Source organism: Cryptotermes secundus, unplaced genomic scaffold (assembly GCF_002891405.2).
Source record: "Cryptotermes secundus unplaced genomic scaffold, Csec_1.0 scaffold84, whole genome shotgun sequence".
Lineage (NCBI taxonomy): Eukaryota > Metazoa > Arthropoda > Insecta > Blattodea > Kalotermitidae > Cryptotermes > Cryptotermes secundus.
Window position 1 is genome coordinate 103476 of NW_019723905.1, and position 26743 is coordinate 130218.

Genomic DNA, 26743 nt, shown 5'->3' on the forward strand with positions numbered 1-26743 from the left:
CAAAGTGGTGATGGTGGAACAGAAGGTGCCTGCTGCCTGTCTCAATGAACTCTCTCAGTTTTCGTTCCTCAGTAAAATCATAAATAACACACAAAATAAGCCAATGCGAATGAATCGGAAATACATTCGCAGTATACTCGTACATAGGAAATAATTCTACCAGGCTTGGTCCTTGTAAGAGTTCTCAAAAATTTAAAATTTTAATAAACAAATGAAAGTCACAGTATAGTGGTTAGCATTTCAGCTTGATACTCAGGAAATGTCTAGTCTGAATCAACTCTAGCAGACATCCTATTCTGACTTTCATTTTACACCACATCCTCAGCAGCTCCAAGCATATAAGAGAAAAAATATTAAAACTGGCCATGGCTCTTACAATTCATGATCACTCTACAATTTCTTATTCCCTCAATACAAGAATGAAAAGACTTGGCAGAGTAATACAACCTCTTACTTTCATTCAGAAGGATTCTAGTTCAATTTCTGCACATGAATCATTTATCTTTACTCGGGGTTTCGTGATTTTCCTCAGACCATCCACAACAGATTGGCAAAATGTGAATGGCACGTGAAAAATGCCAGTCTCACCTGTGTCTATATTCCCTGTCTATACAATAATACATTATTAATAAAATGACATGTTTCATTTCCTCAGACATAGAAAGTACTACAATCACGTAAACAAGACTGATCTACACATATGTGAGATTATGTTTTCACAGCGGTGACTAAGAAAATTACTGTAATCTGAGATGTGACGCCGTATAGTCCGGTAAATCGTTACTAACGTTTCACAGGAACCTGCTACCTCTATCTTCACGGTACAAGAGTCCCTTCTTTCTAGTAAGATGGAGACAAAACATTGCTCTGAAATGTCAGTAAGGATCTATCAGATTACACGGCGTCACATCCCATAAGACAATTAACATTCACCGGCGATAGAATGGATATTCTGATAAAAATGCAAATGTCGAGGTCAATATCACACACACACACACACACATATCGTCGCGTGTTTGCCAGGTAACGCGACAAGAAATTTGTGCGGGTTCATGGATTTGGAGAATACGTTTATTGGACAGTCACTTACATTAGCAAACACAATCATTCACACTTATAACGTCTTCGGACGTTTCCTCTTCAATGTTATACACTCCTCGCACGCTGTTCTTGGTGATGTGTCTTCTGCTCGGAGCAAAACTGTCCTTAGTTCTCGTCGGATACGAACTGTACTGGTCTGAGTCCCAGCCTGAGTCTCATTTTACAACGGACGGTCAGTCGGCCAGTCTGTCTTGGCATAAAGCACCCCATCTGGGGCTTGCGACCAGATCTTTATTACTGTTTCACAGTTACGGTCTTGCTTTTTGTGGGCGCCCTCTCTGACGAGGACGGGTCTGTCTTTTGTATATGCTGCTGGTCCTTGCCAGCGCAGTCTTTCTCGGGTCCGAGTCCCTTGGTACTCGAGACCATATATGTATTACTGTCTCACATTTGAGACTTCCCTTTCCGTCGCCTCCTACGACTCGCAGGGTCACGGTGGAGGTATTCGAACCCGCCTCCACACGGGTCTGTGTTGGTCTCTTGCCGAATATGAACTGTTATATCTTGCACTCGGACTAAATAGGGAACACCTTGTCGAGGGTTAATTTCGTCCGCTGCTTCAAATGATTCGTTGCTTGGATATTGCTAGCCGTTGTATAGCAATGGATGCGTTCCTAGCCGTTGTCGCGGGAACGTTGCTCGTTGCCTAGGAAATCAACCCTGATCTCACTAAACCATTCCGGCTTTCTGGCGGCACGCCACAATGTATATATTATGTTCATACTGTCACGTGTATGAGTGACTATAGACGCGGTTTGGATTGGTAACTGGATTTACTGAACACTTACAGAACGTAACTACTAGTAACTATAGAGCTATCGTTAATTCACAAACTCTGCGGTTCACTACAGCACGTATTAAGGCTTCTCAGTCTGCTGTGTCTTCACCTGTTGTCACCTGGTAACGGCTTTCAACGCCGCAGTTTCTTCTGCTTCCGTCTTCATGTCCTTATTGGCGGGTGCCTGGCTCGCAACTAACTAAAGTCTAGCCTTGTCCTGCTTATAATACCGCAGCACAAACCACATAAAAACACCGCTTCCAACAGTCCTACTGTTGCGTCATGCAGCTGTCGCGTGGACCCCGTAGAGAAACCGCTTCTCAATTCAATGGTGCGCGCTGGGAAGCCGTTGCCTAGCAATGGGTGTTGTTTACAGGGTCCTTACTTAACAACGGGTCCACATGTTATATCTCTCTATATCTCTCTCAACCTGCGAAACGCGACCCCGGGAAGGAGAGGTTTCCGAGAGGGCTAGTGAAGCTGTGGAAAAAAAGATCAATTTTTGATGTCAAATTCGGGAAAAAATAATTATTTTCTGTTGCATATAATCATATCTTCTGCAAGTGCATGCTAGAATTGTTAATCTTGACATTATAAAAACGGAGCGATAAGAGTTAAATATTTGTCGGCATTATTCCATGCGAAGTAATGAGCATCGTGCAGAATTTTCATTTTAAAATTACATTTTGAACTCACTGTTTTGGTATTGAATTAATTGCGACTTCGCCGATGATAAACAATAATATACCGAGTCCAAAGCGTTCCGGTCTACAAACCCGAAATTAACGGCCGTGGGGATTCGTTTCGCTGACCAAGCGACACCCTCTATCCGCTAAAGTTGACACTAACTTCGCCGAGAAATGGGGGTCGCTCGGTCGGTGTAGTTCGCTTGCGGACAAAAACCACGAAGTTTGTTTTGTTTTGTTTTTTTAGTCCAAAGCGTTATATCTACGTATTTCAACAAAAATGGGCGGCAGAGTTTGGTGAACACCGAAAGGGAGGTGTCATAACAGAAAGCTTAAGAAACAATGCTCTGCAGAATAAAATCGTAATGGCGCCTTGGGAGATCATGAGTCCGCATTTGCGCGTTGGCAGGCAGATCTGTCAATAACTCTCTGCCGTCGTTTTCATGTTAATGCTTATTTAGATGAGAGAATTACTTTACGACTAGCGGTTAACTGCCAATCAGTTCGTCCTGGCGACAAGCCCCTTGAGCCTCACGACCAGTATTTTTCTTCAACTGAACACTTGCCGTCAGAGTCCTTATGTAACATCCTCTCTGACGAGAAGATGGGTCTATCGTTTACAACTGCCGCTGGTCTTCGCCAGCGCAGTCATTCTCAGGTCCGAGTCCCGTGGGACTCATGACTATATTTTACTGTCTCCGATTAGAGATTCCCTCAACCTGGAGGGCCAGGTCCCTGTATTTATATGCCCCAGGAAGAGGGTGGCCCACTTATGCCCCCAGGTACTGGGTTCTCTCTTAGTCGCCTCCTACGACTCGCTGGGCTACGGTGGTGGTATTCGACCCTCTCCTCCACAGAGGCTTATTTAGATTAGCTTCCCGGAACCTTATTTTGTATTGCGGCGTATAGACCCGTTGCTGGGCAAAAATCTCGAAACGAGTGCAGCCGTTGCTATGCAATAGGTGAACAAACAAATGGCTGTTTCTGCTCAATGGCAGTTGTGTTACTTAGCCTACAGGGCTATAGGCTTTCACTTGTGTACTCCTGGGCTGTATAAAGTATGCAGCCCAGGAGTACAGAAGTGAAGGACCAGAGCCTAACAGGCTAACTAACACCAGTCTATCTATTCCAAAGCGTCACATGAATCACGAATGCTAATCAACAATTTTACTTCAATGTTATGAGATCAATTTCACCTAATCTACATTATAATTAAGCAATTTTATAACTTTTTTATTTATATCAATGAATCCAGCATAGATATCAGACAGAAAGGATTATACAAGTAAATATGGGTCCATATTTAAGTTAAAATGGTTGCAATTCAAAACACTTGTAAGTATCGTATCATCTGATGATGACCAGTTGGATGGTCGAAACATGTAGTGATTATTAATAAACAGTTGAATGGTTATACATTCTTAAGAGTTGCGTAGACGGAACACGGCAACTGGATTACTCTTGTGTTACAGTCGTTAAAGCGGGAATATCTTCAATGACAACAGATGTTGGCATATATCTTACTTATTTACTGCAAGCGTAAATCGCGCTACATGTTTCGACCTATAATTTAGGTCATCATCAGGCACCTCTTTATGATTTAGTGTTTTATGGTCTGTTTTATCTTCGTTGAAGATAATCCCGTTTTATTTGCTGTGTTGACGGCTATAACAAAGGATAAAATATTATATACACAACAGAATGCAATCTCTAAAGTATGAAGCGAATTTTCTGAATGAACCCTTGGAAACATTCTTTGGAGGGGCCCATGGCCCCGGCTACAGCTGGAATCCAGGACCGATGTCCACTGAACACAGCCGGCACTTCAATTAACCCCCGTAGAGGCTGCGGCACAGTTCAGGCCGTCAGATGGTTGTTCCGGGTCCAGCCACTTCATACAAGATTCGTGATGGACGAAAAACCGAGACAGATTTCTCTCGGAAACTCTTGGATTATAGTCTGCCAACCTTCATTCCAACACTGCTCCATACACCCTGGGCGCGTAACTGCCCTGAAAACGCAGCATTACACCCTCCGTCTTTCAAGTGGGGGATTTACCTCTGGCCCGGTTCTCGGGCACACCAAGGAAACCGGTAACCCGCAACTTCCAAGTCACGTCAGCGATTTCAAGCATGAAACCGGTTTCCAGGAAACTTATGTTCCCATCATCTCAAATGTGTGTGTTTGTCCGACTTAATGTGTAATTGATTTTTTCAATTTCGTGCACTTACCTTCTGCAATGTCAGATAATACTTATCCTGGTGGTTGAGACGGCGTAAGAAGTGAGGCCAGGGGGAAATAAAACATTGGGTGTATCCGTTCTTCCGTGACATTTTAAACTGGGGCGCTTATATTCTTTTGAAAGAAGTTAACCAGGATCCGGACTCCGTCTTATGAGAAATTCTTTCCCAAGCCAGATCTACTTTGTCCCTCCTAGGACAGTCTGCGTGGCGTTTGTCATATATACCAGGCTCTTGTTCACTTATCTTCACTGTTAGCATCCTGTTATGTATCATAATTGGCGGTATTTGGTCAACACAACAATACATAAGAATAACCACTCGAACTGCGCACAATGGTTTTATTTGATAGTTGCTACATGTTTCGGTCCATATGTGGCACAATCTTCAGGCAGTCTCATCTAATATGTCTCCTGTTACTGAACTGTGCAACTATGGATCCATATTAGTGCTACTCATCACAATCATATGAAACACACAACCTCTATGAAGTTGCAAGAATTTTTTATAATTTTAAAAATTTGCGGAATTTAACATTTAAACTTAAAATAATTTAAAATTCTCTTGTCCTTGAATGTGAAATTCTAAGTCGCTTTTGCGTTTATATCCCTCATTGTAGGTTGTCCTTTACTATATGTTATATACATCGCATTGAAGATATTCATAATAATGTTATTAGTTCTTAGTTTGTCTTCACTTGTCTCCCTGAGTATGTCGCCATGATTTTGTTTCTGCTCAAAAACAAAATTTGCAGTTTCGTCAACCTTTCGCGCCATCTAAAGAAGCAAATGAATCACAGAAGCACGTTAGAGCAGCTGAAACTAGGAAACTATGCTGCAATGCAACTGTGAGAAGACTGGCTTGCTCAGTTGCATGACATAAGAGTTTCTTAGTCTTCCACGAGTTGCGTTACAATCGCGTTGCTTTTTTCTTCAGTTTGCTGCTCAGTTCAATTCCACGTGTTCAACTCAGTCTGGTAACACTTCTCAGAACTTGCGGTTGCTAGTTTTTTGGGTTTGCCCTGGCCCTTATAGAATGAATAAATCAGTTATTTCTACTAATATCAGTAAAACTTGTTTCAGTTTGATAATTTATTCAGTCTAATGCGATCTACTGGCAGCATCAGGCAGGAAGTCATTAGCTCCTCAGTGGAAGACGCTGTTTCTGTTGTATAGCATCAGAAGGTAAAGTGATGAATTTGGACGGAAGAAAACCACGCAAACGCTCAGCCAGGATGGGTGTTGTCTCGGCCGAGATTCGATGTGATGACATCCCGAATACAAATCTAGAATAGTCCGTTTGGTATCAGCGTACTGAGCACTGTAAGCTACGAGCCTGTGGGCAGCTTCTCTGCTGCTGAACAGCAGCGGACCGTACTATTTCAGGCTTGATGTTCAAATGAACCATGCCGGCACATGACCTCTCTTATCATTGAATATAACCCTAAATAAACTTCAACACAAATGGCTGGTCCATCTACATTTGGAACGTAGCCACAACAAACTTGACTTTAGCTTTAGAATTCATAAGATAAAACCAGCATATGGTTTCTGAATCGAATATTTTTATTACTATCTGATTAATATGCCGAAATTTATGGTTACAGCCCGGGAGCCATGCAGCTTCTTGTGCAAGAAGTGTGCTGTGGGCTCTGTCGGTAAACAGGTCACTCACAGAGATGAAAACTCGCTGCAGCTCTGCCTGTGCCAGTCTCGTCATATTGTAACAACTATTATAAGATTCTTTGTGGTCATCACTTCTTTCGTTGTTAACGGCCAACTCGCGTTCTCCTTCAGTCCAAATGCTGGATAACTGTTCACTGCCACTTTTCTCGTGATAAACATGATGCCTCTGAAGGCTGTATCTTAGCATCCTGCTGCATTTAGCTTTCTAGTTTCTTGGGGTGCGGTGAGACTGAGTCCACTTGGCACGTCGGCCACTATTTGGCCTATTGTACCAGCCCCGGATGATACATGACGAGTGTGGAGCAGTCGATGGAATGAGATTGGGCTACGAAAACCGAAGTACTCTGAAAGAAACTGCCTCAGTGCGACTTTGTCCACCACAAATCACATATGACCTGAAATGGGATCTAACACGGGCCGCCGCAGTGGCAAGCCGGCGAATAACCGCCTGAGCTATGGCATGGCCTTCCTGTTGTATTTGGTATTGGAATGCAACAATATCAGGATTTAAAATTCGTCACTGCACTACATGTTTAACGCACTGCACACTTAATAGACAACAGGCCTACGAAAAAGAACAAGACATGCGGCATATAAGGAGGAACACTGACTGTAAACATGCAAACACCGATCGCAGTAGCGCGGAAGGTACAAACAACAAGCCGAGTAGGCCGAAACATGTAGTGCGAAGGCGAATTTGATAACGGATTTAATTTGAGATCTTGATATTGTTAATAATATTAAATTTCAGCATCACGTTGCACTGCTTTCCGCTTCCCTGCCGTCTACGTGCAACGTGCCTTAATATTAGTTCTTTGTTGTCACTACATGTTTCGGCCTAACTGGCCGCCATCAGGTGCGAAGGTTGCTGTGATGAAGGAATCTGCTGCTAACTGTAATGCTGTTCTGTTTTTCTATGTAAGAAATATATCCGGAAAGTGAAGATACAAAGTCCAGAAATTATTTGTAAAGCATTTCTTATTCACTTGTAGCACTTTTACAACACAGTCGCGATGGATCGCAATGCACTTAATGAACCTGGGAACGAGTTTTTCTTTATTCCAGCGTCGTAAACATATCCCGCCTGCTCTATTAGCCGTGAAGAACAGTTCTTGACAATTCTGGACATTGTTGATGAAGTTAATCGATGGTTAAACGTCTGTCAGACGGATGTTTTCATCAGTGACAACGGATGGCCTTCCACTCCTTATTTCATCATGAACATCACTTCTTCCCACTTCAAATTCATGACACCATTTTGCCACGTTTATAACATCTTCGCCGTAAACAGAAATAAACTGGCGATGAATTTCATCAGTAGTTTCTCCTCTCGCGTAAGAAATCGAATTACTGCACGAACTTCACATTTGGCGGGATTTTGAAACGACACGGCCATTTTAAACATATAATGCGAGCACAACGTTGCCGTGACTGTGTCTGGGGAACTCAGCCCTGTGATACGGTTCCTAACTCACACGGCAGCACTCACATTTCTGAAGAAAGAAAAATCTCTTGCATTTTTACTGGTCTTGTATCTTTACTTTCCGGATATCCCTCGTAGTTGCCTCGGACTCCAGGTTATGTGGGTTAACCAGCTGTTTTATTTGGGTGTCCCTGAGGAACTACCATGCACGTGTCTGTATTATGGTTTTGTTGCTTTGTGGCCTGTGGTTGTCCTGATTTGGGAGAATGTCGTATGGCGGTCGGCCATCACGGTCTTTCGTTGTAGGTGCATGGTGGACGGTAATCAACTGAAAATAAAATGTATCTGAAGAGCGATGCGTGTAACATTAAACTGTTTTGCTGCAGTTTGAAAAGCTTCAACAGCTAAAGCAAGATTTGTATGCATACTGGTGGTCGCTTGCAAGCGCCTTTACTTCTTTACTCCGAGGCGTCTGAGAACACAGAAATTCAGCTCCATATTTTATTCCTTTTATCTCTGCATGTCTTATTAATGAAAATGTGTCAGAAGCTTAGCTCTGGAAATTTATTCATTAACTGCAAAAAAAAAAAAAACTACATTTACTATAACACGGACTTCAATTATCCAACTGGTTTCACATTCTTACCTTTGATCATGACCCTACGTAAAAAGCTGCTCAATGTCCCTAGGTATAATATTTTAAGTTGGGGTTAGTTTCAAAATTCATCTGTATGGATAAACAACCTTGCCATTATCACACTAAGTGCCTATGAAGAAAATAGAATATACATTAATTTTTAATAATTTTCCTCATCTTTCCGTCCAAAAAATCAGAATCCTTGGTCAGTGTAAATAGAAAATACGTTGGAAGCATCAGTGCTACAACTACAACGGATTAATGTCGTCTACCAATGTTTGGTACGGCGCAAAACCTTAATGACTGTAACACCCATCTCTCGTTGATAGAATAGAAATTTGGCCCCAGGTGTAAATATTACTGCTTCTTCCTGTTGGTGTCTACAAACAGTGCAGACGTATGGGGGGATGGAAAGCCGCGCCATAGCTCAAGCGGTTAGTCGCTGGCTTCCCACCGCGGCGCCCCGGGTTGGATCAAGTGGGATTTGTGGCGGACAAAGTGGCGCTGGCGCGGGTTTTCTCCGAGTACTTCGGTTTCCCCTGCTAATCGTCATTCCACCAAATTCTCCATCATCATAATCACCCGGGGCGGGCTACAATAGGCCAATCAGTGGCCGCCGTGCCGAGTGGACCCAGTTGGACTCCACCCCCCACTAAGCGAATTAAAAAAATAATAAGGGGATGAAGGTATAGCTCGACGCATTCCTAACCTCTACACTAGATGGAGGTGGGTGATCAGGTTTGAGCTCCGGGGAAAGAGCCCTACGTAGGATATGAAGGTGGGCAGGCCGCAGAGTCGCTATGGAGAAGACAAACCTTTACTGGCCCCGTCGGAAACTGAGCCTCCATTCCTACGCTACCACAGCTGAAAGGTGACAGTGTTAAGTTACGGGTCGTTGGTCCTTACTTTTTTTAAGAGAGGGAGACTGCACTTACAGTGACTTCGGAGCGCGACGTCGACATGTTAAACTTCCTGCACCCATAACTCCTAAGACGTCGGGCAAACATGAGACAAATGTGCTCCCAACCGGATGGTGCCACAGCTCACACGGCGAGTGCATTGATAAAAGTTGTTCGATGCATGTCCCCCCAACATGTGATCTCCCACTTCAGTGATGTTTCTTGGACCCCGCGCTCCTCTTCATCCATCGGTTTGTGACTTTTCTGTGGGGATACCTCAAGGCAAGAGTGTACACGAACGATCCACGAGCTGAAACTCTCCATTCGGCAAGAAATCGCAGCTGTGCCGGAAGATATGTTGGCGAATGCGGTACAGAATTTTGAGGGGAGGCTCCAAATGTGTGTCCAGCAAGAAGGGCGTCATCTGACTGACATTATTTTCCGTACGTAATGTAAGTTAAAAATGCATTAAAATACCTTATTTTATTGAAATTAAAAAGATTTTATCTTGAAAAATCAACCAGGTTATTCTTACGTGAAAAACATGCGTTTCCTCTGCTCCATTCTGTATAAACCCAATGAAATAAGACTAACAACATTTTCAAACGTCGGATAATCTATACATTTCTTGTGGTTCACTTTATGACACTATCTCAGATTGTACATATAGTGCGGACTGGTATGATAATTGGTCGTGACATAATTCGGTACCATCCCAGCATTTGTCTGAAGGGATTCAGGAAAACCACGAGAACCTTTGGTAAGAATGGACGGCGTTTCGGCCGAGATTCGAACCAACTACCTCCCGAATATAAGTCAAGAGCGTCACCACTACACTAACCTGCTGTGTCGGACAACCTATGGTGACTACTATGTCACGTCAATATCTCTTAGTCGGTGGTCTGTTCTGTCAAGTCAAATTCAAATATGACGGTTCAGAAAAACGAGGGTAACTGAGCTTATAATGTTCGGTGGAAATGTAGCGAAATGGAAGCATATTACAATATTCTGAGAAACGAAACAATAAAAGAAAGTTTTATAAACACTGTACTAAATTGTTTGAAATGGCAATCTAACCTAAACGCAAATCGCTAAAAGATACAGACCATTAAACGCGCTTATACTGCTCCCAGGAGTGACCTGAATCAAGTTCCAATGGCCATGACGAAATAAAAAAATAAAATAAAACTAAGCAACAGTACGCCTATTTTCATTTCATTCATCAATGACTCTACTGTCCTTCGTTGGGTCCTGGCCTCTTGTTCACTTTTGTAATCTTTTCTATACAGTCGGCAGGACTCCCTGGACGAGTGGTCAGTCCGTCGCAAGGCCGCTACCTACACAAAGGACAACACAAACAGAAAAGAAATGCACACCGACATCCCCGCCTTGAGTGGGACTGGAACCAGCGATCCCAGAGTTTGAGCGAAGCGACGACAGTTCATGCCTTAGACCGCGCGGCAAGGCCGCGCCATAGCTCAAGCGGTTAGTCGCTGGATTCCCACCGCGGTTGCCCGGGTTCGATCCCTGGTCTCGTCAAGTGCGGTTTGTGGTGGACAAAGTGGCGCTGGGGCAGGTTTTCTCCTAGTACTTCGGTGTCCCCTGCCAATCTTCATTCCACCAATTGCTCCACAATCACCCTCACCTATCATCTGGGGCTGGTACAATAGGCCAGAAGTGGCCGCAGTAAAAGGGACTTAGTCCCACCTCACTAGCAATAAAAAAAACTAAAAAACAATAGACCGCGCGGCCACTGCAATCGACGAGCATATTTTAACTTCGATAAAAGAAGAACGTAAATCAGCATCATGGCAAGGTGTCTCAAGTGCCGATTTCCAACACAGGCAGGACACCGGCTATTCTGAGGCGTTCTGTACTCGGCCCACATAAAAATTAATCCTTATATTATGCATACAATACATATAGTCACGATTTAGGGGTGACTACAGACTGTCATGATTTAGGGGTGTGTGACTATAGACGGGTTGTGGATTGGCGAATGGATTTAATGACCACTTACACACACCGCTCGGGATTACAAGTAACTGCACAGCTATCGCCCATCTCTACAATTCCCAAATCACTACAAGGTAAGTCTTCTCCAGCCTGCAGTGTCTTCAACATTTCAACAGCCGTTCCCTAGCAAACGCTTCCATCAATGGAGATTCTTCAGCTTCCCACGCTCAGATCCTATCTTCACAGACTCCCGTGCAGAACTCAACTCTCAGCTGACAACCAACTATGCCGCTATCTCTTCTCAGCCTTCCTTGCAGAGATAAACTGAAATGGTTGAAGAAGAGAAGAAATGGGGGTGGTAGTAAGAGACACAACATNGACGTTTCGGAGGAACGTATCGCCTCCATCTTCAGGGTAGAAGAAAAAGTATAAGAAATAAGAATAAAAGCAGTCTGCTTTTACCGTTCTCACGGTCTTGTCGCTTGCAGATTTCTTATACTTTTTCTTCTACCCTGAAGATGGAGGCAATACGTTCCTCCGAAACGTCGGTTAACACCACTTATACACGGTGCCAAATCCCAGAAGACTGCTTTCTTCAGTAACTCTATTGTTATAGAGGCGCGTTTACTGATCCGTTGCCTAGAAAAGGGTTGCATAACACCGTTGTTTATTCGAGTACTGCAAAGCAACGGCTGTACACGCTACTATATGTATACATACATACATATACATATAAGCAGATGATGGCAGCAGCCGTATCACAGGTTCCACATTTACCCAAATATTCTTACATGTTGCAGAACCGTCTAGTCCAGCGGTTCCCATGCAACAATTTCCACTGGTAGCAATTAAAGTCAGAAACATGTTCTGTGGGCCTCGTAACTTTACGTGTGAAACAACTCATATAGAGGTGATTACTAATTTACTATTCAAAGGAACGCGTGAGGAACATGTCTTTGCCTTAATTTACAGCACCTTACTAAACGGGAGCATTCTCGCTAAATGTTCTTCTACAGTAAACGAAGAATTTTGCCCGTTATTTGTAACGGTATTTGTCTCTCAAGAAATGAAGGTGAACTGTAGCATAGCGCACAACACCCGCGTAACTAAGGTCACTGAATTCACGGTAGATAACGAAAGAAATTCCTCTCAAGGCTAGAAAAAGATTCTGAACAGACGAAGTTACTTATCAGCCACGAAAACAGCGGGCAGCACGCGACAGCGTATTCTGGCTAAGTTGCCGAATTTGGTAAACGTTGGCGTTGTTATTCTATCAAGTTTAGTATGAGGGAGAGTCCGTAAACAGGGCACAAAACATAAAACGCATGATATTTGAACCAGAGAAAAAAAAATATTTCTCCACCAACACTGATACATTTGTGCCATAGCTTTCCCAGTGCGTCGAAACCCGCAGCATAGAAGTCTTCTGACTGCTGTCTGAGTGAATTCCGCACCTCTGTTTCAACCTCTTCGTCATCAGCAAAACGCTTGCCAGCAAGGTATGAACCACTTCACACCGTAAACATGAAACATTTACAAATTATAAATCACTCCGTCCAATGTGACCGTAAGTTTTTTACTACATAAAAACCCAACACCCCTACATGTTTCGGTCTCTGTGGACCATATTCAGAGGGCAAACATCACTACAAATAGGAAACCACTATCACATAATTTGTTTACACGCAAAGTACGTACACTTATATGTTACAACACACAGTACACAGAATAGAACATTTCATAAACACAGCAGTTTCCTGGGAATGTAAGTTTTAAAAAATTGTATAAAATTCCTTGATGCTAATTAAAAGTTTTTTAGATTGTCAATGATTAAAATTCGTAAACCATGCAGGCTCGTGTTCGTCCTCCCATCGTCTCTCTTATATGGGGCAGATATTGTGCCACCTGGCTATCTTGATGTGGAGGTTCTTTATATCGTCCAGGGTTTGCTCGTGGCTGCTGTGCTGTTTTGTAATTGTTAATGTGACGGACCAGAAAAGAAACAAATCAAACTCATGAAACATTTCTTTATGAATGAGTGCCTTTACTCACAAAAAAGCACAACAGAAAGCTGCTTTTTGATAGTACACTCAAGCACGGTTGTCATTTTGACTACTGAAACCAGCCTCTGAACATGTGCATGCGAGTCTGCTAACTAGTCTGTCATGAAACTGGACTGTGTTTCTACCTAGTAATAGATATACAAAACCTATTACGTCCAATACAGCTGTTTCCCTTCCATGTGTGACCTATTTACTGACTCTCCCTCGTATGTACTTTTCAGTTCCTTGAAGATTCACATTTTGACGAAGTTTGTTTCTATTTTGTCAATTTCAAGGGCTTCATACAAGTATGTAAGTAAACATAACAGATAAAAGCAACACACTTGTAACGCGTCTGCGGTGCCCAGGTGCAATATCGCTCAAACGCTGGATATTCTGGTATATTTTCTAATTTCTTTAGGGCCCTGGTGTCTCGAGCACTTCGCCGAGAACAATCTTCGTGTAACTCCATGTTGCAAAATCTCAAGGCCTAACAACAAGAAATAACATACCAGAAAACAAAGAGATCTTATAACATAACCCGTTTCTGATTGCTGCTGAATTGAGAACTGCCATGATGGCGTCTGGCGGAGAGGTCGCATTCTTAACCTCGACACTAGATCGAGGTGGGTGATCAGCTTCAGGACTCGACCACTTCTCACCGGGTAGAGAGTCGCCGGTACCAGCCACACTGGAGACTGAATGGACATCAGACGGTTTTCCTATCCTTACCGGGAATCGAAGCCCGGCCATCCAATCCTTATTCAGATACTTTACCAGGAGTGAGGTCAGAACGGGAAATTTATTTTCCCAAAACAAATGACAATCACACAAAACTTACCTATGCGAATAGATACTTTGCGCTGAAACTGCGAATTTCTGCGTTGCATATGTATTATTGGCATCTTGTCGATAGCAAACATAGTCTCCCAGTTTCCGAACCAACTGCAACCACGGATGCAATATTTCTTTCACTCCGGATATATATTTTCTTTATACCACCATCACGTCACTCGAAACTTCACCTCTCATTGGCTATAAATACAGGCAACAAAACACTCCACTTATCTTCAGCCTACTCTACAGCTAACCCGTCATGCACTACGCAAGGTAACGTACGTTAAACAGAATGTAACTACTATGCTACCACCTGTGTTCAGCGCACGGCATGAAGTGTTCTGGCAAACTGCCACCACTTACGTGACGATTGAATGTACAAAGGCATTCTGAAAGTCACTGTACTTGAGCTACTTCATATATGATGGGGAAAAAAAAAACAGCATCGATCTACATAATTAATGATAACAATTTTATCGAATGTGTGAGACAGCTCTGAGACTATCTATGTTACCTCGCACTGAGCATCAGAAACAGAAACACAACTGAAGTGCAAGACACAATAAAAAAGAATACGGAAGTACAAAAAACTCAACATCTAAATATACAGAGATGGGTTTAAGTTTAAAGATAAAGTTAACTTGCTTCTTAAGATATTATCATCCTATTTCTTCTAACAGCCGTTTCACTGTAATCTATAATGTACTGTATATATACATTACAATGAAACGGCTGCTAAAAAGATAGGTTAATGTCTTACGAAGCAAATTAACAACAAAAACAACAATGTCCCTAAGGACACTGAGGACAAAGTGTACAGTGCAGTGGTCTCTCCAGATAACAAGTGTTGCCTGATGATGGCCCATGTGCAGCCGAAACATGTAGCAATGACAATGAATGTACGTAGTTAATGACATTTGAAAATATTTAAGAAATACTTTTAGTGAATTAAACATAGTTTAGTGTCTTTTAAGGAACGGTTGACCTTGTTGCAGTACAAACTGAATATTACACCATTTAAAATAATCAGAAATATACAACTTAACTCAGTTTTCGGTAATATAAACACGATAACGAACATTACTCCAGAAATCTTGTACACTCAAGCATGACTTGAATACGACACGAATAAACATGCATATATTTAACACGCTAACGTATTTTTACGACTAACAATGCCACTTTCATTTTCAACATTACAATAACAAAATTTCCATATTTAAAATTAATTATGCCATAAAATATTTGAGTAAGTATTTACTCTCGAGTATGTCACTTAGATCTGTTAAGTTCTACTACACTGAAACGTAAGTGATCACAGAGCCTCCCTTCATGCACGAATATATATTTCACAAATATGTTTATGTATATCGTTATGAACATGTCCATGATAGCACTGCGAACTTAGTCCGGAGGAAATCACGCAGCCGAAATATGTTTATCAACCAAACAAACAACTTGTTACTGTAATCGCAGACAATCCCACTTAATAAAGATGACTTGTTACGTAAAGAGGTTGTGTCTCGGTGTCACAGCTCTGCAACATTACTACGAATATCCTGACACATGCACGCACTGGCACGAGGGGAAATCTATGCACACTTCTGTTGCGCCTCTTTCCCGAACCCCAGCTATACTATAGCAAAATGGGACCTAACTGCTGTGCTCATTTCTTTCTGGCCCACTGACAACTCGGCCTGTCCCAGCAACCCCTCCCCCCCGCGACGAAGATACCTTCTAATGCGGAAGATACTGCAAACTCTGCACGGTGATGCTGAAGTTGATAAAACTGCCGCATAGACAACGGACCGCATGAGTCATCGTGTACGTTATGTGGGGACATATGTACGCACGTATGAAATAGTATATCTGAAAGTTCGTAGTTTTCTTCAGTTCTTCAGCCTTTACAAGTAAATTCCAGAACAGTACCTCAACTTAGGTGACAATAATTTCCTTCCAGATCCGTTCCAATTCATTATTCACTAATTTTATCATGAGATGCCATACAGCGAAACTAGTGACAGTGTTCTTAAATAAGCAGTAAATAAATGAAGTAACATAGGCCTATGTGGTACAAAAAACGTAATGACGTCAGGTTCGTCTACGCTTAACACTGGCAATTACAAATCGCGCACGAATGGCAATGGAATAATTTCAAACTGTTAGAAATTCCCCCGACTGTCCGCTCGGTACAAAAAGTAAAGTAAGCGTCACCGACTCATCTCTGTGCAGGAGAAGTTGTGAAAAGACATTAAGACGCATGTGTTACTTCGACACTGAAGATGGATGCAGCATGTTCCTTCGAATCACTGGTATCCACGTCCAAGAATATACGGTATCACAAGCCAGAAGACCACAATTTGAATATTTATTGCCGAGAAAACCCCCAAACTTCCAATTAGTATAAATTAGCTAGCCATTTCTGCAGGACATTTCCATTAATACAGGTTCCGAATACATTAAACTTTCTAACTTCAACTTGTAAAGAATTATTCCACTATTAAATGTTCCCGGATTGCCTGGCTATTTGAGCTCACTGTCGCTTAGCTGACCAAAAATGTCCATCCTGCAACAACGTATTCAGTCTATACCCTCATATCCTATTTAATATCCATTTTGATGTTGTAAGACCTCAGGTTTTCCCGGCGATGACTGCGAAGAATGCCGTCTTCTGAGACGTAGCGCCGCGTAGATCTTGTGTGAACCAACGTTTCGGAGGAACGTATCGCCTCTATCTTCAGGTTAGAAAAATCCGCGAGCGAGGAACGATCGTGAGCAGGTGGCTCCAATATTACTAAATATCTTCCCTCATGTACGAGTACCTAGGTACGCCACTTTTTCCGACTAAAATCTGCTATGCATTTTCATTTTTCATGGGCGCTAAGTGCCCCGCCCATTTCACCCTCTTTGATTTGATCCCCTTAATATTCTATGAGGAGTATAATTACGTAAGACCGCAGTATACAATTCAGTAATCTCCAGTCCATTAACACATACGCAGTCTACTGCGTGTAATTTCCACATATCAATCAGTGGCCGTGCGGTCTAAGGCATGAACCGTCTTCACCAGATCGAACACTGGGGTCGTGGGTTCGAATTCCACTCGAGGCATGGATGTCTATGTACGTTTATTCTGTGTTTGTGTTGTTCTGTGCGTAGGCAGCGGCCTTGCGACGGGCTGATCTCCCGTCCATGGAGTCCTACCGACTGTGTATAGATTAAGAAACTGAAAACGCGGCCAAGGTCCACAAGGGCTGTAGAGCCAGAGATAATTTCGACTTACATGGAATAACCATGACAGAGACCGCTTTGGATCACAGAGGTAATAGCGCACTTACGATTCTCTGCACGGAAGAAAGAGCAATGCTATTTCACAGACAATCCCTAACACGCAGTATAATTAGCAAGGAAACAAAGTCTGCAGCGCCAAACAAAACATTGCGCCATTGTTACCAAAGAGTGACAAAATACAGACGCCTGCGAGATTGAAGCACAGCCAAACGGAGTTCACTACTGGCTTATTATAATACGATGTTGTGCCTTCGGTTATTAATAGGTACGCTCTTTATTTTACGAACGAGCGATATTATGTTTAATTTATTAGAAATTAAAAGTTTTGTAAAATTTAATATATTCAGTGAGTCACCGGATGGTTGGCCGGAAACGAGAGGTCAGCGTCGCGACTGACACCTCGCATTTCTTGTCAGTCAGTCATGAGGTATTTATTAAAGATTGCTTACGAATCGGTTGAACGACACAGAGGCAAGTCTGGCTTTCGCACGACAGGTTATCGGCCAGAAGGAATCTGCCCACTTTATGGTTTTGAGTGGGCAGAATTTTCGTGAGTGCGAGAATGTTGAATTTTTTGGGGGTGTGGGGTGGCTTTGACGGGAGATGCCGCGAGCACTGATTCTACCAGTCGCTCGGAGCAATCTACTCTAGAAATCGTGTGGTAGGAAGGAGATGGGATGGCGTCAGACGTGTTCATTGTCAGCCACATTTGTAAGCGTAATTGCCTGTGGTCGGATCACTGATGGTTGTTAATATGTAATTTCTGGTTCAATGATTAGGACATGAATTTTGGTTTGTTAATGGACTGTTAGGATAAAATTGGTTAAATGATCTTAGCATATAAACTTTGGTTCATGGTTTTTTAAAGAGTAATGTTTTTATTTATTGAATAACTATGAGAATGTATATATTTTTATTTTTTGAGTGATAGTTAAGATACAAGAATCTGGTTTAGTAATTAAGTTTAGGATGTAACATTTGGTTTGTTAATTGTTGGTTAAATTTGGAAGTTGGTAAAACGATTCACTATTGGGATACAAAACTTGGTTTACTGTTTGTAGAGTATGAACTTGACCCATTGATTGATTGTTAGGACGTAATATTTGATTCACTAGTTGCATGTTGAAAATGCCAACTCTGACTCGTTGATTGAGTGTTACGATAGAAAATAAGGTTTATGTGGGTCACTAATCGATGGTTAGCCTACGAATTTTGGGTTACTGTTAAGATACAAATTTTGGTTAGCGAATGATGGTTAGAGTATGTATTTGGTTCGCTGTTGTTACTTCATAACTTTGGTTTACTGATTGTAGGATATAAAATTTGTGTTTGAGTTAGCTATGTTTAGTAGATTATGGGTAGTCAATTGTAGGACGTTAATGTAGAGTGTGTAATGGCAGATTGTATATGTTAAAAGGGTTGTACGTATGTAACTACTTGTTGATTTGATTATATTTGTTTTTGTTTTCACATGTTGAGTGTTTATTGGGGTATTCGTAATAATTATGTAACTGGGCGGAGTAGGAGCTATCCACAGATGTGGAACTGGTGGAAACTGGGTGGGTTATTCTAAATTTTGATGGTGGCCTTCGGACGCCACAACAAAACTGGTTTGCTGCGGAGAGATATAATAAGGATTTGGAGGTCGCAACTGGGCGGCACAACAAATTGGTGACAGCGTTGGGATTAGAATAAGAAATTGGGGTGCCTCATCCCCGCTTGCGCCATAATAAACTGGTCGCAGGGGTGGGGGCACAAGGAACTGGTGGTAGCGTGGGACAGAATAAGGATTTCGGGGGTTCCCACGGTGGATGGCGCTTGTGACACAATGAGTACTAGTACTCCATAACGTACTCACGCGTCTTCTTCGGGACAGACGTTCCTCATGTTTTTCCTCCGCCCCACCAAGCAAAATCTGAGATAGTGCGATGGACTCCTTCCATACTGTTTCACTCCAAATCGTCCTACAAGTCAACACCGTATAACACACGAAGTTGAAAGAATGTCATTAAAAAACTACATTTCTGCATTATTTACTTTAATAGCGCTGTCAGTAGCTGATAATATAAAAGTAAGCAAAGCTATCCCTGTAAAAGAGCGTGGAGGCGCATAGGGATGTGAGACGTCGAGGTTCACACATTTTCTAGACAATCGGCTCACAGATGGCGGTAAGGTTGTTAGCCTTACGCGCCGGCCGCCCTTTCCCCCCCCCCCCCAGGAAGATTCCTGGTATTCATTTCTGATAGAGGTTGAGTCTACCGGCTGGATGGATGAGGTAAATTAAAAAAAAACCCACTGACATCATCGGGAATCGAACTCGCGACCTTCCGGCTTGTAGCATAATGCCGCATCTAAGTACGCTACCGCGTACCCTCGTGTCTACAGCAATAATGTTTTATGTTATCAGACTGGCTATTTCTAACGGAGCCGCGGCTATGCAACAATGAATGGTAGGCTGACTAATGAACAGGAAAGAATGTGCAAGGAAGTGGTCGTGGCATAATTTGAGGAAAGCCTACAATCCTGATATTTTTCTGCGTGGGCTGAGAACACCACCAACAACCTCAGTCAGGATAGCAGGGCTCTCGGCGCTGAGGTCGTTTAATGAACCTGTGATCACCCCTTCGGCGGTAAGGTCCGTCTCGAGTCCTGGCCTCGTCCTTTACTATTTTTTATTGCTAGTGGGGTGGGACTAAGTCCCTTGTACTGCGGCCACTTCTGGCCTATTGTACCAGCCCCAGATGATAGGTGAGGGTGATTGTGGAGCAATTGGTGGAATGAAGATTGGCAGGGGAAACCGAAGTACTCGGAGAAAACCTGCCCCAGCGCCACTTTGTCCACCACAAATCAAACTTGACCAGACCCGGGACTGAACCCGGGCCGCCCAGGTGGGAAGCCAGCGACTAACCGTTTGAGCTATGGCGCGGCCTCGTCCCTTACTTACTGAGGTTTCATAAATTCTCATTCAAAGAAGCGGTAGGATTTGGTCTGTCATTACTAGATATTACAGGCATGCATTAATTCACTGTCATGGCCAGATCCAAGTCCACAGTTCAAGGTTTGAATGGTCTAATAAGCGTTCTACGTCCAATGTGATTCAGCATATATCACAGAAGGGCCATACGGTAAACTAGTGAAACCCGTAGCTGAATATCCAATGAAAAAAAAAAACTGAGGCTGCGGTTTCACACAGAAACCCTTCTATTCACCTACTCTTAAAATATTATATCCCTCGAAGGGAATTATGAAATTAGCGGTTTCATTGAATATGCATGCTATGAACTTGATATAACTTCGATATAACAACAGCAACAAGAGAATGGCCCACTGAAATTAATGACAATCTGGAAATATGAATCATATTTCTTAAGGAGTCCTGCTTTAGCAGGGTTTTGGGTGCTTTTCGTGGATGGTGGAGAAGGAGACGAAGACAATCACTCTGTAGTATTGAGCAGGAAGCAGGCAGGGGTTTAGCGACTTCTGAGGACACATTTCCAGCGTCTTGACCATATGGCATGCTAGAGTAGATGGTCAGCCATGGCCATGCTTGACTAATGTCATGTTACATTTACAGTGTGATTTAGCAACTTTACTATGTCATCAACTTCATGCGACATTAGGACGAAGTCACCTTCCTTGGCCGTGGTCTACATATCCGTAAGCGTTTCCGTTGATTCACAATCCGAATTAGCAGAATTCTTTTTTTTTCCCCTTGGCACTACAGCCCCAGTGGGCCTAGCCCTACCTCTATGAACTTCTCCGTTTACTTCGGTTTTTCTAGATCTTACACATTCGGTAGGACTCCTTGGGCGGGTGATCAGCTCGTCGCAAGGCCTCTACCTGTAGACAAACACAGAAAAACGCACACACACAACCTAAACATCCATGCCCTGAGTGGGATTCGAACCCACGATCCCGGTTTCCAAGCGAGCGAAGACAGTACATGCTTTAGACCGCTCGGCTACCGTGACCGGCTTACAGAATTATATACACAGAACAACTCTGTGGTGTTGTGGTTAGCAATGTATTCATGCATGCGACGTCGTTGGTTCGAATATCGACCGGGAAGTCCGATATCTGGATGTATAGCGCCTTCATTTGGTCTTGCAGGAAGAATTAGGGGGTTATTTGAAAATGACCACGTCTGCCTTCTGCCAAATTCTTCCCGATTCAAAGTCTGCAATTTTACATTCGATGTCACATACTTTTCACAAGCGATACAGGTTCGCCGAACATTAGGAACTACAGCCTACACTACGGAACTGACGGAGGTGTTTCTATTAGAAATTTGAACTATATACAATCCTGGCAACCCAACATCTATTTTTTTTTTAATTTCTTGAGGTGGGGTGGGGTAAGACACTCTCTAGACGGGGAAAAAAATTGTTTTCATTGTCAGCATAATATTAAAACATACTCTACGTGTAAAGGTCATTCCCAAAGAGCTGAAAATGTTTCATATAATTTTATATATATATTTATTTATTTATTAGCAATCAGAATTAAATACATTATTTAAGCTAATTTGCTAATTTAAACACCGTCCTCGTGTGTTTATTGTGTCGTGAGGTGGGCTCCTCCAATGAGAGGTCCTCTTCAGCCATCAAGTAGATCTGCTGGCCATAATTTCTTTAACCTTCTTCGTTGTTGTTCCAGTAGGGGGCTGCAGTAATGTATTACTATGGTGTCCTAGTTTATCATGATGTTTTATGCTTTTTTCTTGGATGACTTCTTTGATGTATGGTACATTGAGATCGTCATATAACTTGTGCAAAATTATTGCATATACTTCACGTAACATTCCAAAGTTCCCAATTTCTTCATCATACTATTCTGCAGTAGAAGACTAATCTTTGGCAGGATCTCTCGACGTGTGCTGCAATGACTCTAGATCAGAACTTATTTTAGCTTAGACATCGATTGGGAGACGCGGTCTGGGTCACACGACCATGTATTCTTATGAGCACAGTTCTGTGCTGTGATCAATCTGACCTAGTTTCGGTGGAAACAGAGATCAGATGGGACAAAGATGGCACCGAACCAGCACACCATTGCATATACCAAACGTGCTCATTTCAGGCTCTAGCGTATCTCTATGAATGCCACTCACCGTGACACTATTAGCCGAGAAGAGATCCGAAGGCTAACTAACTAACTCCATGGAGACCTTATTGAGTCACTCACGTAGTGAAGATGTCCCAGCCAGTTTAGAAACCCTTTTTATGCTTATTATGCTTATTTACAATCTACATCATTTTAGAGTATTAAGTAAATGTGTTGTAGGTGGCTAACTTGCGAGGGAAACATCCAGTGATGTTTCTTCTAGAAATTAGAAACCGAAGGTACATTACAGCGTTCACAAGAATCCACCAGTGACACCATTTCTGAGCCAAATTAATCGACCACCCCCGTACTACTTATTTAAAATCTATTTTAATATTATCTTCCCATCTATGCCTAGATCTTCAATGTGGTCATTTTCCTTCAGGCTTATCAATTTAAAGTATTTCTCATATCTCTCATACGTACTACATTTACGCGCACTTCATCCCTGCAGAATCTCCAATAGAGAACATCCCTCCACTACAATTACTTTAATGTTGCGTGTGTATATGTTGCCGTGCTATTGCCTAGCAACGGATGCTATCCCCTGTTCTGCTATCCCGGATTTCAGCGGACATGTCACAGTAAGTAAAGTAAAGCTATCCCTGTACCAGGTCGTGAAGGCCCATAGGGTTGTGAGACGTTGAGGGTACCACACTATCTAGAAAATCGGCTCAAAGATGGCGGTAAGGTTGTCAGCCTTACGCGCCGGCCGCGCTTTACTCCCCAGGAAAATTATTTAATTAATTCCTGGTACTCATTTCTGTTAAAGGCTGAGTAAACCCCAGGGCCTAGAGCGACTGGAAGAATTGGGTCAACTGAAAAAATCCGACGACCTCATCAGGACTTGAACCCTTCCGGCTCGTAGCATAGCCCCTCAACCAACTACGCTACCGCGTGCCCCAGGCATATAGGTAAACATTTGTCTGATAAATTTCCTATCCAGAATGGTTTAAAACAAGGAGATGCTTTATCGCCACTCCTTTTCAACTTTGCTTTAGAATATGCCATTAGGAAAGTCCAGGGAAACCACATGGGACTGAAATTAAACGGGAAACATCAGCTGTTGGTCTATGCCGATGATGTGAATCTACTGGGCGATAATGTAGATACCATAAAGAAAAACACACAAACTTTAATTGACGCAAGTAAAGAGATTAATCTAGAAGTAAACACTGAGAAAACTATTATTATTATTTTTATTGGAGGGGGTGGGTTTCCCCTTGCACCGCGACTAATAGTCTATTGTACGTCGCCCTTTGATATTCTACCAGTCGCCATACCCTACCGGTACTGGTGCGTGCTATCAGCTCCGTTCAGCCAACGAGGTCGGCCCTCGGTACCTCGTTACTTCCCCCATCTACCAGAGGCATTGGAAATTACTTGGGCGGGAAACTTGCCTAATTTTGCTCAGAGGTCTCCTAGAGACATGAGGATCTTTTACGTGCCGTAAATCTACGACACGGGACCCACGGCTTAAAGTCCCTCCCGGAGGACTTGTTCCCTGAATTTTTCCGCCCTTAAAAATTCCACGATCTCCGCCGGGTTTGAACCCGCGTACCTTGAGTCATGAGGTGGGAACGTTACCTGAGAAAACTAAGTATATGTTGCTGTCTCGTCACCAAAATGCAGGACAAAATCATGATATAAAGATAGGAAACAGAAGTTTTGAAAATGTGGCAGTTCAGATATTTGGAAACAACGATAACTAATCAAAACCTAATTCAGGAGGAAATTAAGAGGAGATTAAACTCAGGTAATGCTTGCTACCATTCAGTCCAGAACTTCTGTCTTCTCGTCTGCTGTCTAAAACATAAAAATTAGACTATACAAAATTTAATTTTGCCTGTGGTACTGTATGGGTGTTAAACTTGGTCTCTGACATTAAGGGAGATTGAGGGTGTTTGAGAACAGGGTGTTGAGGAAAATATTTGTACAGAGAAGAGATGAAGTGACAGGATGTTGGAGAAAACTGCATAATAAAGAGCTTCATAACTTGTACTCTTTTCCAAGTATTATTATAACGATAAAGTCAATGAGGATGAGGTGGGCAGGGCATGTAGCACGAATGGGGGAGACGAGGAATGCATACAGGATATTGGTGGGAAAGCCATAAGGAAAGAGGCCACTGGGAAGACAAAGTTGTAGGTGGATGGACAATATTAAAATGGATCTTAGAGAGACAGGATGGGATGCTAAGAACTGGACTGATCTAGCTCAGGATATGGACCACGGTAATTAACCTTCGGGTTCCATAAAATGCTGGGAAATTCTTGAGTAGCTGCAGAACTGGCGGCTCCTCCAGTAGGACCCAGCTCCATGAGTAAGTAGGACTCTTTGGGTGGGGGGATTAGCCTGTCGCAAGGCCGCTACCTAAACACAGAACGAGACAAACACAGAATAAACGAACACACAGAGATCCATGCCTCGAGTGAGATTCGAACCCACGATCCCAGAGTTCCCGCAAGCGAATGACAGTCCATGCCTTAAGACACCCTAGACACCGCGGCCACAGTATGCTAGACGGAAACACAGAAGATTAACTAAACGTTAGCAACCATTTCCTGGACTTAACCTGCTCTTAATTTATTTGTGAATGTAATTTTGTTTTCTTCGACCTCAGGTTCTCAGAGCAGCGACTATGAAGAGTGCAGTCTTCTGAAATGTGACGCCGTGTAGTCAGATAGAAGCCCATCGATTCTCTGGAAGAGCACAGTGACTCCGTCTTCACGGTCGAAGAGCAAGTCAAGAGAGTTCGACCTTGAAGATGGGGGCAGTACGTTCCTCTGTAACGTCCATAAATTTCTACCAGACTACACGGCGTCACATCGTAGAAGACAGAATTCCTCGCAATTTTTTTTTTTGTTACTGTCGCTGCAAAAGAAATCAACATCCAAAGATTTGTTAGTGACTCCGTCTTCACGGTCGATGAGTAAGTCAAGAGAGTTCGACCTTGAAGATGGGGGCAGTACGTTCCTCTGTAACGTCCATAAATTTCTACCAGACTACACGGCGTCACATCGTAGAAGACAGAATTCCTCGCAATTTTTTTTTTTTTTTACTGTCGCTCCAAAAGAAATCCACATCCAAAGATTTGTTAGTTACCTTGAGAGGCCTACGTGGATTGCGGTCTGCATTCTGGTGACGACACATGAACATACACACCTGTGTAAGATTCGAGGTTTTCATGGCGGTGACTATGAAGAAAGCAGTCTTCTGGGATGTGGCTCCGTGTAGATATTGTGTTAACAGACGTTTCGGAGGAACGTATCGCCTCCATCTTCAGGGTAGGAGAAAAAACAGGAAATCCGCAAGCGAAGAACCAGCGTGACATTAGTCTGTTAGCACCTACTCACGCTGGTTCTTCGCTTGCGGATTTTCTTCTTTTTTCCACCCTGATGATGGAGGCGATACGTTCCTCCGAAACGTCGGTTAACACAATATATATACGGCGCCACATCCCAGAAGACTGCTTTCTTCATACACACACCTATTTAAATTCCTCAATCTTAATTCTACACTATTTAATGGCGCTTTACCAACTACATAGGTTACTTATGACAGACTGTTACGTTCTGTGTAATACAAAGGACGATGAATCAAACGGCAGTGACCTACTATAATGGACTTGGAGGGACTGAAGAAAACCAGACGGCCGTTAGTAGGGATTCGAACCAGGTATGACAGAATGCGAGCCAGACGTATGATTTTATATATGGCGATCCAGCTAAACTGCCCATTTATTCGGCGTACATCCAACAATAAATTCATATGCGACGTGGAAATATATGAAAAAACAATAATGCCTGTTTACTTTTCAGTTCTTTCTAGTTCGCTGTACATACTTGTCTTATCTCCTTTGGCGCTACAAGTAACTCGTACGGTTACTAGGTTTAGACTTCAGACCGACTAATAACCACACCGTAGCCCTGCGAGTCTTGGGAGGCGACGAAAAGGGAACCCAGTGCCTGCGGGTATAACCGGGCAACCCTGTTCCTTTTTTTTTTTTTTTTTTTTCCAATTTATTATACAATTTATCCAGTTATTATTGATAATAAGTACTCG

General features: G+C 42.7%; 1 protein-coding gene across 4 annotated transcripts in view; it reads right to left on the reverse strand.

Moving 5' to 3' along the window:
• The window catches only part of LOC111861926 (6-phosphofructo-2-kinase/fructose-2,6-bisphosphatase 1), a 159914-nt gene that overhangs the window by 48141 nt on the left and 85030 nt on the right, over positions 1–26743 (reverse strand). The window contains exons 1-2 of one of the 4 annotated variants that reach the window (XM_033750504.1): positions 15546–15904; positions 14289–14482 (exon numbers count right to left, since the gene is read on the reverse strand). The exons of the other annotated variants lie outside the window; for them this stretch is intronic. Of the exons in view, the coding sequence (XP_033606395.1) occupies positions 14289–14370 (82 nt within the window). The 5' untranslated portion in view covers positions 14371–14482; positions 15546–15904. Of the gene's footprint in view, positions 1–14288; positions 14483–15545; positions 15905–26743 lie in introns of those variants that run through there. 4 annotated transcript variants of the gene reach the window in all.